The 15186-nt window shown below is 34.2% G+C and overlaps 1 protein-coding gene across 1 annotated transcript in view; it reads left to right on the forward strand.

Annotated features, from left to right (window-relative positions):
• Positions 1 to 15186, forward strand: part of cstpp1 (centriolar satellite-associated tubulin polyglutamylase complex regulator 1) — a 50198-nt gene that overhangs the window by 30050 nt on the left and 4962 nt on the right. Inside the window, exons 4-7 of the mRNA XM_088934844.1 lie at positions 6544 to 6628; positions 10032 to 10117; positions 12482 to 12677; positions 13974 to 14083. Coding sequence (XP_088790970.1) covers positions 6544 to 6628; positions 10032 to 10117; positions 12482 to 12677; positions 13974 to 14083 — 477 coding nt within the window. The remainder of the gene's footprint in view (positions 1 to 6543; positions 6629 to 10031; positions 10118 to 12481; positions 12678 to 13973; positions 14084 to 15186) is intronic.

Here is a 15186-nt window from a genome sequence, read left to right on the forward strand (position 1 = left end):
ACTGGATTAGGGAATTATGTTTAGAAGTCATAAGGCACAATCAAGGACCCAGAACAAATTGATTAATGTATTATATTACTACCTATTGACTTGCAAGAAACTGTTTACATTTTAGAGCTGCGTTAATGTACCCACATACGCAATGTTAGAAAAGCATTGGAAAACGTGAGCACAAGTGCCGCTTCAGGCTCAGGTCACTGCACTCAGAAGATTTGATTCTGGGATTGGCAGTGTGGCATTGTAGACCATTTAGTATATGTTGTTACACATTTATGTAATAATCTCAAAACCACAGTTCAGAACATACATTTGATTTTAGTTTCACACTGCAATGTTTTTCATTTATAGTACAAAGGATTTACAGTACAAGGGATTTTGATCACACGGTCCCAAATCATTACCTTTACTTTGGTTTATTTGTTGACAAAGAATTTTCTATGATGGTAATACCTTTCTGAAACATCTCAAATGTGATTTCCTCCTGCTGTTTCTGTACTATTCAGATCCTGTGTGATTGAGCTTAAAAAGACATTATTCTATTGAAGGCATAATACCACATCCTCTCCAAAGGACTGTTGACTACATTTGGTTTATAGGATGGAAAACACATTTCCAGTATTTTTTATGTCTTAGTTACTCAGGTAGTTACCATCTTGTCCTTTGTCCATTGCAACCTGAACAGAATTTCAGATCTCTTTTCATGTGCAGCAAACAAATGACACTACAGATGTTGAGGGGAGGAATGCAGATGTTTTGTGTTTGTGGCAGAGTGCAGATCCCCCTTAGATAATGAACCAGGTCAGGAGGATTGGATAGTGGCCAGTGATTCTCTGCCTGTGAGTCACATTGTTCTCTTGCAAGTTGTTAACATGTTATTAGATAAGCAGAGGAAATTAAAGTTTACTATACAGTTGGTATAAAATTTTAGGCCCAGAGGAGAGCCTGTCTATGCAAAATTCTGGGATTACACACACTGTTTAGCATGTAAATCACAGGCTTTACTAAATTGCACTTTTAGAAATTACGGCTTTGTTTTATGTGTTGACATAATATTCTCAAATTTATTTGGGCTGGTGGAGTGCAGATGTCTACAGATGACTTTTTTTAAATACATATTTTTGTTTTTCTTTATTTTTGCTGCTGTTTTTAAAAGCTGCCCCTTTTCCCCTTTTTCAGAAGCATCTAGTTAATTCTCCTCGCCGTTTCCTCTTGTATCATACACTTACTGCACAAGTCACATCATCTGGAATCTATTTAGGGCAAGCCAGTTCTGTTCAATTAAAGCAGTTTAATTAAAGAAAAGATGCCATGCAGCCAAACTTGAAGTCATCATTTTGAACAGAAACAACTTGTGTTACTGGTTAGGTTTGCCATGTTAAAAGTACCATTGTGATTTATTGTAAGAAGCATAAATCTTTTCATTTATAAAAGTTTATCAAAGGTAAGGGTGCTGTATCACATGATTCATTAGTAAGTGGGAATCATGGTACTAAAGAGGGATTTGGGAAATCTAGTTTTCATGAAAGTAGTATTTATTCTGGAAAGGATGGTTCTTTGACCAGTTTTTACAATGTTAGTTGAGACAAGTTTTACTGTTTAATAGGTGGGTACTACATAAAAAGGATATGTTTAGAATAACCTTTTAAACATATCCTTGTAATATTCATGATTGATCAACCAGAAATAGAAATCCAGATATAGAAAAAATGCATTTTTCTTTTTATATTTAGACAAGCATACAGAATATAAACAACACAGTTTAAATATATGATAATCACACTCAGTTCAATGTTATTTATTTCCCTGACTCATCCCTAATTGAGATCAACTACATTTAACATTCATAGATGGCTCTGTGTTGTCCTTGTCTGGGTATTACTCTCATATTTGTTTTGTCATTTTATGCTTAATTTAAAGTTAGAGTAATAATCCCACTGGATTAAGGACAGAGATGGCTGCACTGTGCAGGGAGATCTTCTTCAGTTACAGAGCAGAGCCAGGCCATTGCAAAATGTGTTTGCTCAGAAAGAAGATCTTCATATTTGTTACAGCTGTCAGAGTAGGGGAGTGATGAAGCCTTAGGCAACTGTCTGAAACTTGATGCCTAGGTTTGCAATTAATCATCAAATGCCTTTCGTAAGAGACAATTCTCTTACATTAATACCCTGGCTAGGTACATATAAAATGCCACAAGATCCAGATTTTATAAAGATAGTTAGACTGTTAGCTGCAGGGCATCATTAATAAAGCCAAAAAGCAATGCAATCAAAATGATCCTTTTAACAATCTACAGAGGTTTTCAAACAATACTAGTGATTATACAGTAGTTAAGAGTTTTCTAAAACTTTTTTCTAAATTATTAAATAGTATACAGTAGTGCCTTCCAAGAGACTGCAAGAGAACTTGTTGAACCAGAACTGAAACTCAAAGATGTGTGTAGCAATACCTATAAACTCTTCCTGTTTTATTGAAATCTAGTGGTTGAACGTAAACTCATACATTTTTATTTATTTGCTTGTCATGAGGAAAGATGAGAAGATGCAAAGTCTTGGTGTCGGATTGTGTTACACAAAAAGCTAGATGTTTTTGAGCTTTAATGGAGAAGGAGGACTAAATTAAGATTAACTTTAGTATTACATACAGGAATCGGAGAAAAAGGGAAACAAAACTTTACAATTCAAATTCACAAGTCTGAAAATTAAAATCAATTGATTAGCCCTAAATAGCATTCGCTCTCAGAATTGTGAGTGTGTTAGTGCCTAGACCTGCAAAGATGAAGCATTTCCAAAGTACCAAGCTACAAAGAAAAGTACAATTTATTATTAGAGCCTCAAAGGAAAGAACAATTTTCACTCCTGCAGCCAGTCCCTTAGACATTTGTGTGATTTGTGCTTCTGAAGAAACAATAAACTACCACTCCACAAGCCAGAAATGTTTATATTGGAAATAGGGGAGTGCTTAGGCAAGGATGGTCTGTTTCTAATTAACATCTGAGCTTAAAGCAGGGAGGCATGACTAATTTAGCCATTTGTATATTACAGCTGATTCAATGAAATAAGTGAGAGTTGATATTGGAGCCCATCTATTATTCAACAAAGGTCTGTGCCAACACTTAGGAACACCCTGTGTTTACAATGAGTGATTTCCAAATCCACAGTATGTGTCAAACCAGCAGGACTGACAAGCTGCTTCACCTGTCACCCGAAGCCTCCTTACAAAAGGATTTTCTCAAAATCTCATGATTTGAGTGCAAATATGTAAAAAAAAAAATCATTATCAAGACTTACACCCTCTACCACCCTGTAAAACACTTTATTTAAACTCTTAGTTTTCCATTTGCTGCTTTCTATACACAAACAATTAAGGAAAGTATTTCCCTAAACTTAGTAAAATCCCATTTATCAATTTTGTGCCTTTACATATTTTTCAGGAAATGTTTTGGCATATATAATTTATAAAAATGTAACAATCTGTTTTGAAATCAAATGTTTTATTTCTTGTTACTGTGATCTGTATAAATGGAGAATAATATGGTTCTTATACAAAGACAAATAATCCTGCAGACAGTGAAGGTACTGTACAAATTTATTCGCCCTTAAAGGCTGGGTGGGAATTTATGATTGAGCATGCAGTTAATCTCTCCAATTTTGTGAATGCCAGAGCCACTAAATTATTTCCTATTATTAACCCTTATTTCTGGATAGCTGCATGCATACAGTGTTTCAGTGTTATATAAACAAAGTTCATGGTACTGGAGACCTGTGGTCACAGATTCTAAAATACTTCATCTACTAAAATAATTATTTAAGCTAACTGCAGATACTAACTGGAAATACTGTACATTTTAGTGCTGCTACCAGAGATCATTCACTGTTAGATGAATGAGTTTTAAAATATTTTCCAAAGCTTCCTATACATTATTCTGAATTATTCTTATGCTCTTTTTGACTCATATTAACACAGTTAGGAATGAAAGTGAGTATGTATTATGTGGAGTGTGGTCCTCTAATGTTCAGAGTAAGTGAGACCTCATTTCTTTTGGCTGTAGACTAAAAGCAAAGTGAACTCACAGCTATATCTTTTCATGTGGGTTTATAGAAGGATATCCCATGGGTTTGTCTGAAATCCACAGAGATGTATATGTGCTTTGTGGAAGACTGGCATAATTAAAGTGGTGTGTTCAATACACCTCATAATGAGATTCAAGATTTGACAGTTGACTGTGATTTTTTTCTGCTTTAATGAGGACTTTGCTTTAAAGCTTCTGTAATCAGTTTTCCTCCTTCCTACACTGAGGTACAAATGAAAAGTTTGTTATGATGTCTGTCAATAAGGGAAAAATGGAATGAGCTCTCTCTTACTTCACTGAGATTACAATCTTTGCATATTATTGTGGCTTTTTCAGTACTTCAAAAAATTAAATCTATTTTCCATTAATGAGATTCCAGAAGCAAATGGAATAGCATTTTAATGCTAAATAATTTACAAAATGAGCTGTCACTGGTGATAGGAAAAATTGCTTGTTTGAACATTACTGAAGGGTGTTAGTCTAAGAAATCTTACAAATAAAATACTGTGATCTAGGTACCTTCAATACGTATGAGGATTTTGTGTAAGAATCCAAGCCATTGCATGCATTTTTACAATGAGGGCAGACAGTTTACAGTCAGGTCTATTAGAAACAATGTGACTGTATCCTGCAATTTACAGGACTTAATGATCAGCTTTAACACTTGTAGTGTGTAGCCTCCCATGCTCCACCTGTCAATCTTAAATGTGCACAATACACTATCGTGACGTTTTGTTGGTATTGTAAAGAAGATGAATTGCTGTGTGGTAATCACAAGAGTATTATAGGATTTGCTACGAGGTCACATTGAGGCACTCACCACACCTATGAGCCATTGCTTTTAAGGAGTAACTTCTGTAAAAGCAGGTGGCGGGTTGCTTTAGGATACTGAGGCTTTGCTAAGCTATTATGATAGTAGAAAGGATTATAATTATATTAAATGAGGCAAAGGATTGTTGCAGGAGTATCACTGTTAAACCCTTAGATTGCATGCAGAATGATTTAGTATGTTTTACTGTATGTTAAACAATTTCTGACAAGTCTTTTAAATTCTCATTTATTGTGTTTTCCTTTTGCTGCATAGGTGAATAGGTTTAATTACATAAGAGCTATTTAAAAAAAGATGGATTGGCCTCAGTGGTGTTCTTTAGGATCACTGTGTTTCTGTGAAGTGAATATTGGGGAAGAGTAAGAGTGTCTGGAAAAAGTTGGACTGCTTTGACTTGGTTTAAGGCCCTTGTAAGGAGGAGATGCTGCGGTCGTCAGACAGAAGGACCACCCAGCTGTGGCTTGGGTATAGTAAATTTATTGTAGAGGTCAGGAAGATACAGGAGCTGTTTCTCCCAGAGGATGACCAAATGAACCACAATGAGTATAGTTATGTTTATTATATATTAGAAACCTAAAAGAAATCTAATAACTATTTCTCTGCACAGTTTTAAAATGGTTTCAATTGAAAGGTACTAAAAAGCTAACATAAGACAACTTGGTACATCAGTAGTTCAGCATGAATGGTTCTATATTGCTGACCTGTGTTTTTATATCAATATAAAATAGTTACAATGTCAAAAACCCATTTGAATTTCGCTTCCTAAAAACCTGTATGAGCTATTGAAGGAATCTCTTACCTGGTGAGGGAAAAAGGAGTCTATTAATCTTTATTTAAAAAAAATAAACTTGGATCCATCTGTGGAGGAATGAGCATTTGCTGAGCAGAAAGCAGTTCTGTCTACATAACAAATCATTCCAAACAAGTCCGAAAAATCAACTGGTCCATAGAGATAAAAAGTAAAAAGCAAAACATCAGTTTTTCAAAGTCTGTCCTCTCCAGTTAAAAGTATGCTGCTTATAAATGTTTGTGGAGTACATTTTAGGCTTGTAAATATGTCAAGTAGAAGACTGGAATGATTAAACATGGTGCCTTACTTTTTTCTGTGCTAGTGTACAATTTTATGTCTTAGCGCTGTGAATATATGGTATGTCCATAGGCTGGAAACGTAGAGATGTCGGTAAGAATTTATCTGGAATATTGTGGACAGTTGTGGCCACTTACAAGACGATATGGCTATTCTTGAATCAGTTCAGAGTACAGCAACCAGGTAATCTTTTTAGTTTTGAACAAAGATTTTAACGAGAGATTTTAATTCAACCAACCTCTTTCAAAATTCTAAGAGCATTGACAAATTCAGAATCAAAAGTAAAACACGAACCAGAGGACACAAGTGGAAACTATAGCAAAATACATTTAAAACTAAGAACAGTAGGCAGTTTTTAGCACAAAGGGTTGTGGGAGTCATCAAGAAGCTATCCAGCCATATTTCAAAGCTGATACCCTGGCTTCTTTTAAGAAACAGCTAGACATCTTTGGCTCAATTAACATTTTCTCATTTGTAACCTTATGATTTTTTAAGTAAATGCCTTTATTCATGCACAGCATTTGTATTCTATAATACACATCTCTGTTTGTTTTCCAGACCTGCTGGCTATGACAGAATACACTTCTCTTCTTCAGCTGCTCTGTCCAGATTTCCCAGTAGAAGTGGTGCAAAATGCAGCAAGGTCAGTGATATAAGTCCTGCAATGTTCTGCAGTTTTAATTTAAATATGGTAGTTATTGGTCAAAAAGTAATGGTTCTCATTGAACTATTGTAAATTTCTGTTTATACACATTACTACATGCTCAATCAATGCATGTAAAATTAAAGTAACGTTTAAGAGCTAAAATGCAAAAAATATCTGAATCTCACAGTAAAATCATTTTAGTTTTGGTTAACACTGCGGTGTGTAATTCATTATAATCAGATTCCAACAGACATTGTATTGTGATGATAGCTTTGATGCTTCTGTTATGAACTCCTTTACCTAACACAGGGTGGAAGTACTTAGCTACAGTAATTCTGTATATCTTCTTTCTAAGAAATGAGACACGGGTACATTTATTCTGATAGTACGTAAGGCCAGGAATTTGCTTTAACTCCATGTACCCGTTAATTACAGACAACTTCATAAAACCCAGATCCTAAACAGGGACTTTAAAAAGAACAGTATTGAACCTAAGCCTGTATTTTAGATTAAAGTAAAATGTAACCTAATATTTTGAATCTTGTGTGGTCTTAAGTCCAGGTTTTAAAAGATTGTGTAAGTCTGTTAGGGCAATATGAAAACACTATGTTTTCTCTGATTAACTATCTTACTAATTTGCATGTCTTATTTTTGTGTTGACTTGGGGCACTGAAGGACTAAATGAGTGAATGGCATTGAAATTGTGTACTGAGAGAAAATTTCTTGTGGATCCTTGTTTTAAGTTCAAATCTTTTTCGATTTGCAGAATAAGCAACATACATTTAGAGAGGAAAGGCAAAACTCATAAATGAGAAAGCCTATAAATCTGCTATGCTTGGCATAATCACACCCATAAAGCAATTATGGAAACAATTCTTAACACCGGCTTGAGACTGGAGAAGCCATTTTGTCCCATTTGTAGCCTGTGAGCCAATTTGCCCTTATGCACCAGCTGGGCACTTGTCTTGGATGGGAATTTGGCTTAGACACTGCTTGGCCTCTTTGTATTAGGGGAAATGTAAAAGATATGCAAGAAAAAATGTCTATGAATATTTTTTAAAACTTAATGAACAAGAAAGTAATAAGCACTTTAGTATGTCCCACAGTGAAACAGCTTAATTATTTTTACCTACTGTACAGTAGGTATCTAATTAATTACTTTCTTAATCAGTTATGATTTTAAAAGGCAAACACAAGGTTCAGTGATCTGTCAAGAGATGGACCTCTAGGTGATGAATAAGGTTAAATGACTTGCAGTGTAAGACTAAGATTCTTTGTCAAGGACGGTGTCATATTTCTGATCGTTATCACGGAGATGGGTGTAGGCTGTCATTGTATAACTGCACCTCCATAATAAAGATTTTCAAAAAGAGACAAATGTATTTTGATTTTTGATGGTTTTTCTTTGTGTGTTTGTAGAAAGGAAATTCATAATCACAGTTGTATGATTTTTTAATAATTAATATTTTGTTATTTAAGAATGCAAAAATTATGAATGATCTTAGAATATAACACTGAAACACTAATGTTTTAGTACCAGTAGCATTGCTTGAAATGTAATCTGATCTCTGAACACAAAGGCATTTCTTTATCCTTTGTATTGGGAGGAATTCTTCTGTTTTTGGTGAACGCACTAGAAAAAAAAACCTTTCTTTATATTCATCACAGGTGCACTGCTGTAAGGAGAAAGTGCATGCTGGCTTCTTTGCAGATTTGCTTCTGAATGAGTTTGTTTATTTTAAATATTTCTATTAACCTGAGGGGGATATTTGTTCTTCCTGTCATTGCAAGATCTTGTTTCATCTACACATTGAAGATTGGCATAGCAGCATACTGTATGTAATGGTAAAAGTAGAGAACTTCATTATACCAGCAGAACTGTACTGTGACAAAGTGTACTTTGTCTATTTGAGTCTCCAATGCCAAATCATCCACTGCAGTGAATATAAGTACAAGGTAATATTAATTTCATTGGAAATTAGGAGTTCAGAATGGTTTCTTCTTAAAAAGAGAATTTAAGAGGGATACTCTGTTTTAAAAAAATCTAACAGTCAACATTTCTTCTAAATTCAGAATGTAGTTATTTTCCTATGACTCAAGAGCAATTATTTCATCTATAAAATGTAAGAACTTTGTTTCTTCTGATTTACATAACTGTAAAAATGCACCTTTTGAAACTTTGATTAAACTGTATTGCTTATTGAGCAATATTGCTTTAGAGCAAAACCATTATAGCTTCAGTTTCAATTGTTCTTAAATTAATCAATAATATTTAAATAATTTTAAATCAGTGTCCCACAAATCTTTATTCTGGAATGTCTTTTTGTCTGTGGGGACTTTGCCTTAAAAGTTTAATTCAATTTAATGTCTTACATGAATAAGACCGTCAGAATTAATTATTTGCAAAAAGTGATTATGTAGACAAGTTCAAGATTGTAAAAATGCATTGGATACTATTTATTAACCAATGGAAAAAAAAGTGTGCTGTAAACAAACTGTTTATACAGCGTTTCACACTTTTACATCTGATCTGTAGAGCAGTAGCAGTTCAATAAACACATACCTGTAACTGGGCCATATGGTAGTAGATAGATAGAGATAGATAGATAATACTTTATTAATCCTGTAGGGAAATGTTTAGTTTATTGATTGTCTTTATAATCATCAATACATCAATTTCAATAAATCTTTAGCAGTTTACAGTTAAAAATTGTTATATGATCATAAAAGCTACAGAATACATGTATGCAAATACATTTAATAATTACGTTTTCTGTAAGTTGCAGTTTTTTTTGGCAATGTGTACATTGGTTTTCCTTGGCACTTGCATTTAAATGTGGATTTCAGCTTAGCTTGAATACATTCTGGAGTCAATACAGCCTTTATAGATCAACTTAATTGTTCCACCAATCAGCGTTTAAAAGGGTTCAGTAGTGTGTTTTGCTTTTATCATGCAAAGCAGGGCTTGTTCTATTCTGTCCCTGTAAATCACAAGCACTTCATTAAACGATAATAAATCCTTGAAATGGTTCTCGTCTTTTCGACTGCATGCCGCAAGTTCCACTTCTGTATGATGAAAACAGCTTTAGCATGTGCCTTCCCCTTTATGTATTCTCATTGTCCATAGTCTTAATTATTCTGGCTACTAAAGTAAATCAACTGAAACTGGCTCCACATTTAAAATGCAAATATTTTGTGTCACTATATATCAGATATATTTTTACATGGGTCTGTGCTACATTACCAAAATTGGTATTTATCACAAATATTGTATTCAATCCATGCCATTACTCACCTTTTGTTTAGTTTTAGTATATTATCTGTACAAGGTAGCAAACTTTAAGATACACCCTGTATAAATACCCAGCCACATAACTAATACATGTTTCTACAAATAAAGGATTGTGCTGATGGATGATGCTATGGACTGCCTGATGTCATTTGCTGACTTTCTCTATGCATTTCAAATTCAGTTCTACTATGAGGGTAAGTATGACATTTGTAGTATAATATTCTGCATACAGTGCAGAAAATTATAAGTGTTAAGACTTTTTCTGCTTAGGACTTATTTCTTTTGCTTTATAATGAAGGTAAAAATCATATTTTGTATAAAAAGCTTAGATTTTCATAAAATTTCACATGTATTAGAAACACAAATAATAAAATTGAATTTAAACTATAAACTATATTTTATAGAAATATTGTTCTTTTTAACTAGATCTATAGTATCTAAAGACAACAGAATTAAGAATAAAAGAATATAAGAAAGTACACGGTTCAGGATCTCAAGTTAGATATACACAGATTATTTCCAAGCTTGTAGAAAACTTTATCAAAGCATCTTTTATCTTATCCACTCTTCTTTTGCTTCTTCTGTTTCTGATGTGAAATAGTACTGTATGTCTTAGTTCTTTTTTTTCCAACCTACACCTAGTGTGCTTAAACTGTAAACTTTCAGATATTTTTCAGTCATTCTAAGTTACGAAAGAAATTCTGACCCAATTAGATGGACCCCTGGTGATGTGCTCTCTTTAATCATTTTGAGTAGGTGCCATCCTAAGACATCTTTCGCATTTCAATGAACTTCACATTTGCCATTTTTTTTATCTATAACTTCAAATACATAAAATATATACACAATATGAAAAAAATCTTCAGAAAACCAAAAGAATCTCTGCTTTTCAGAATACTTGTTCAGCTACTCTTGACCATTGTTCATCTTCACCGAACTTCTAAGCTCTCTGAGAAACCAATAGAAGCTGCAACATATTTCTTTTGCTATGAATCTAAAGATGTCTTTCCAATAAATGCTAGCTGTGTCAGTAAACAGAAGTTCTCAAAAGCAGGTGGACAGAATAAATACATGGAGATTTAGAAAACCACAAGTGTCTACACATTGAATATTCTCCCTGAAATTCCTTGAGTTATTTCTGCAAGATTTGGGATTCTGTTTAGTTTGGAAATAAATGTACACAGTGTTTCTCTCAGACCTACTGCAGCTGACAGGCCCCGCTGTCTGTCCCGGGTTCCACAGAGTGATTAATAACAGTCTCCCACTGCATTAAACTTACAAAGGAAATATACTCAGCATGTCGAAATGCTCTCTTCCATTTGTCGATTTTAACCTTGTGAGTATTTCAGGAGTATCTCATTTTTTGTCCATGCTTTAATGCTCGCCAAGAAGGAGAACACACTTTAGAGTGAGCTGGAAGAAGCAAAGCTGCATCCTGACTATATAACAGGATAAAAGCACAAGCAGTGACCTCATGAGCAGGTCTGATCCTTTAGAAACAGGCTTGACTTACTTTCTTTTGCTGGGGACTAGTGTTTAAATCCCATTGCTACTCACTTCTTTCATCTCAGATGTTGTGGTAACGTGAGGAAGTTTCATCTTAAACTCTCTGCTTATTAGATTTGTTACACTTATGAGGCTTGTTGAAGAAGGAGCTTGCTGTACAGAAGCATCATGAGCAGAACTGGCCAGATTAGCCAACATTTTCCATACTGGAAAAAGAAGCTGGAAATATGCTTCAGAGTAGCAAAGTGTTATTAGTGGCCTATTTCTAAAAAGAAAACTCTTAAAAAAAACCCTGTGGCATGCTTTAAAAATGCTTTGAAATCTTAAAGACCATTCAAATTGTTTTCACTTTCAAAGTATGAATGAAACCTTGATCCAAATCCTGGAATTCATGTTGGTCAAACTGTAGCTCAAAGGGTTATTGTTTAAGTTTTCTTCTTAAGTATACTGTATTTATTTACCAATAAAAGTCTCTTGTCAGTAGATAAGTTGATATTTTTGTGTTCAAAATGCAGAAGTAAATGTTTAGATGTTAAGGTACACTCTCTACTGAAAAGAAATCAAGCCAGACAGAATAATATTTTGGTCTGTGTACTGTCGTAGCAGAAACTGTTTTTTCAGAAAACTAAAATGAATTTGTATTTTTTTAAACATATGAACCCTTGCTGGTTCAACAAAATTCTGATTACCTGGAGGTATATCAAACATCTGCAGACCTTTTAGGTCGGATCAGTGAATACACTACCAATCCTGGAAAGGATAGTCTTGTTCTGTTGCTTTTCACGATGACAGTCATACAGTAGTATCTTTCAAGATTTGGAAAACTGAACTTTTACAATTAAAAAAGTGTGTGTTGGCAGGATGAAAACAATAAGCTGCAAGTAGAAAAAAAAACCTTGCAAGATCCCAAAGATGAATACAAAAGGACAGTTTGATTAGTGTCTTATACAAATGTCTTGCTAAAATTCTCATTTAACTGCAATGCATGTTGTGTTTTTCTGTCAGGTATACCAGCCTATTAAAAGTACCTTATGTGATCTGTTAAATTCTAGAATTTCTCGAGAGTATTGCAGTGATATACCAAGATTTGCTGTCTGGGAAAAGCCCTAATACTGTGATCGTCCCAACCTCTACTTCAGTAGAACAGCTTCCCCATGTGGCTACTACTGAGACTACACCTCAGGATGTGGTGGACTCTCTTACTTTTTTTGGATGTATAGAAGCTCTCTGTGAGAGATACAAGCATAGGTAAGAATTCTTCAAAATCAAATTGTTTTATAAATAAAATCTTAAAATGTATAGTAGACATTAAAATGTAATCCTGTATTTCTGCTTTTATCCTTTTATTTCATGTTTTTCCCCACTTTAATTGTTAAAAGATGTGACTAAGAACAGTAAAAGTAGAAACAGTTCAGAATAATACTTGGTACATACAATAAAATCTAGAAGAATTAACAATTTACTCATGCTTGAAATTTAGATTTACTTTGTAAGTGTTACAGCACGTCTAACCAGTTAATAAGAGGCCGGGTAAAGTTTTTGAATGCAAACACACCTGTCACTTACTATGAAGGTCTTTGTACCAGTACTTCTTGACAAAAGAACTTTGATTTTCAAAGCCTGTTTTTTCCTTTTGATCTTTTGAAGTTCATTGTATCTTTTGAAAACCACATTATTCTCTTGAAACAGTTAAATATTCTTTTACCTTAGGTTAAGCCATATCTATTTGTATTTTATAGGCTATACTCTGCTTATCAGACCATAAAACTTTAAAGTAGTGGCGATGTTTGCTAGGCTTTGAGCGTCTGAAGTTTGCCTTTTGTACAGTTATGAATTAGATACAGCCCTGCTATACAGTAGTCTTTTCTATTGCCTTTAGACTGGAATTCATGATTAACAAAATGAGCCATCAGTTTTTTTTTATTCCATCAAACTACTTTATCCTTTACATACATCTGGCATAAGTGTAAACGATAGCAGGTGTGATTAGATGAAGAATGTAGTTTTACTTATGGGGACTTCAAAGTAATAGGCTAATTATTTTTTAGTCTCATTCTTGATTGCATCTGCTTAGCACAAGGAAATTATAGTTTTAAAGTGTAAATTGAGTTAAAGTAGTTAAAAGGGGGGAAAATAAAGTGAATCTGGATATTTTATTCCATTATCTTGTAGCCTACTTTCTGTATCAGTTTAGATAGAGGACTTGAAGTGTCTGTTCTTTAATATTGTAACCGTTAAAAGCACACTATACCATGTCTGAGACTTACTGTATATACATACATCAGAAAAAGAATTGCCTTGTTCAAGTTAAACTAACGTAATAGAATGTAACATGTAGCTCTGTTCTGTTGCTACAAGGATTTAACCATGAATGGCTAATCTAGTTCCTCTGTGTGAAATATTGCTTTTTGTGCTCAGTTTCTCTTCTGCTTATATTTGTCATTCTTATTTTACTAAAGGACACATTACACCTTTTCACACCAAAAGATTTAAAGATTACCTTTGTAATGGTCATCTTTTACTACTGTTTCATGTCTTTAACAGCCACCCATCAACATCATCTATTAAGGAGATCCTTCAGCAGGTGCAGCGCGTGTCCTTCTACGGGTTTCTGATTGCTCTTGCAAAGCACGAGGGAATTAGTTGTGAAATTGGTAAGTATACCAGCTACGAACTCAGCTACAAAAGCTACTCATGGCTGGACCTTATGGGACGGATGAAAGATCCGACAGTTATCAAAATGACACTTGTGTTTACCAGACCAGAAATATAGGCCAAAATGTACACAAGTGGTTTAACCCACATAAAACAACTGTTTCTCAGTTATCAGACTCAAAAACTCCCAAAATGTTTATTGGCAGGCTTTTAAAGGCTGCAGACTGCCCCCTAAACAGCTAATTGCTTTTGCCCAACCAATAAGAACGTGGCATGCACCTACATTCTCATGTTCCTCAGCACTTTTTAGACCAAACAATTAGTTAATCACACCCATGTGAGAATGTGTCTTCAAACTCATTATCAATCAATGATTATTCACCTAGTCTGTCTATTTACAATGATCAGAGGTCTTTAATGGCCTTCAGTGGCAGGTTGGCTTTAATTTCAGTTGGCCACAAACGTGTATTAAAAATGATACTCCATATAGCTTTGAAAACAACTTTTACTGGATTATCAATTAATGTTGTGCAGACAGATATGAAAATGGCACTACCAAAAACACTCATAATAAGCATTCTTAGTGATACGTGAATCCATTGGTTAAATTAGACCAAGTCAACAATCCTAAGTGAGACCAGAACTGAAACCCAACACCTGGCATGCTAATTTCCAAGCCTTTTCTTCAAATTAAGAACTGAAATAATTCAAAATATTTATCCTTAATAAAATCCTGATTTGCCATCCCACATTTAAAAACTAAATAATTCTGATCAGATGCCAGCTTAATTCAGAGGCAGACCTTGAAGTTGTGACTAATGTGTTGTTTGTTACTGTTTCTATTTGGGGGAAAAAAAAAACCTAGGCAGGCTGCTTTGATTTGCTGGTGGAAAAAAAAGACAGGAATGCTTGTTTTTGGCACTAAAACAGTTTCATTGTCTCAGTGTTAATGCCTTCTCCATCTACACAAAAGCCATTTAGATATAATTTATGTAGTGTTAGCAGAGGGCTTTTGAAAATAAGACATTTATTGATTTCCAAAGACATCTTCATTTTGGAAAGATCTAAGGATTTCCCCAGATGCACAGCAAGGTGGATTAAG

The sequence above is a fragment of the Atractosteus spatula genome, chromosome 16 (assembly GCF_055471065.1).
Source record: "Atractosteus spatula isolate fAtrSpa1 chromosome 16, fAtrSpa1.hap1, whole genome shotgun sequence".
NCBI classification, from domain to species: domain Eukaryota; kingdom Metazoa; phylum Chordata; class Actinopteri; order Semionotiformes; family Lepisosteidae; genus Atractosteus; species Atractosteus spatula.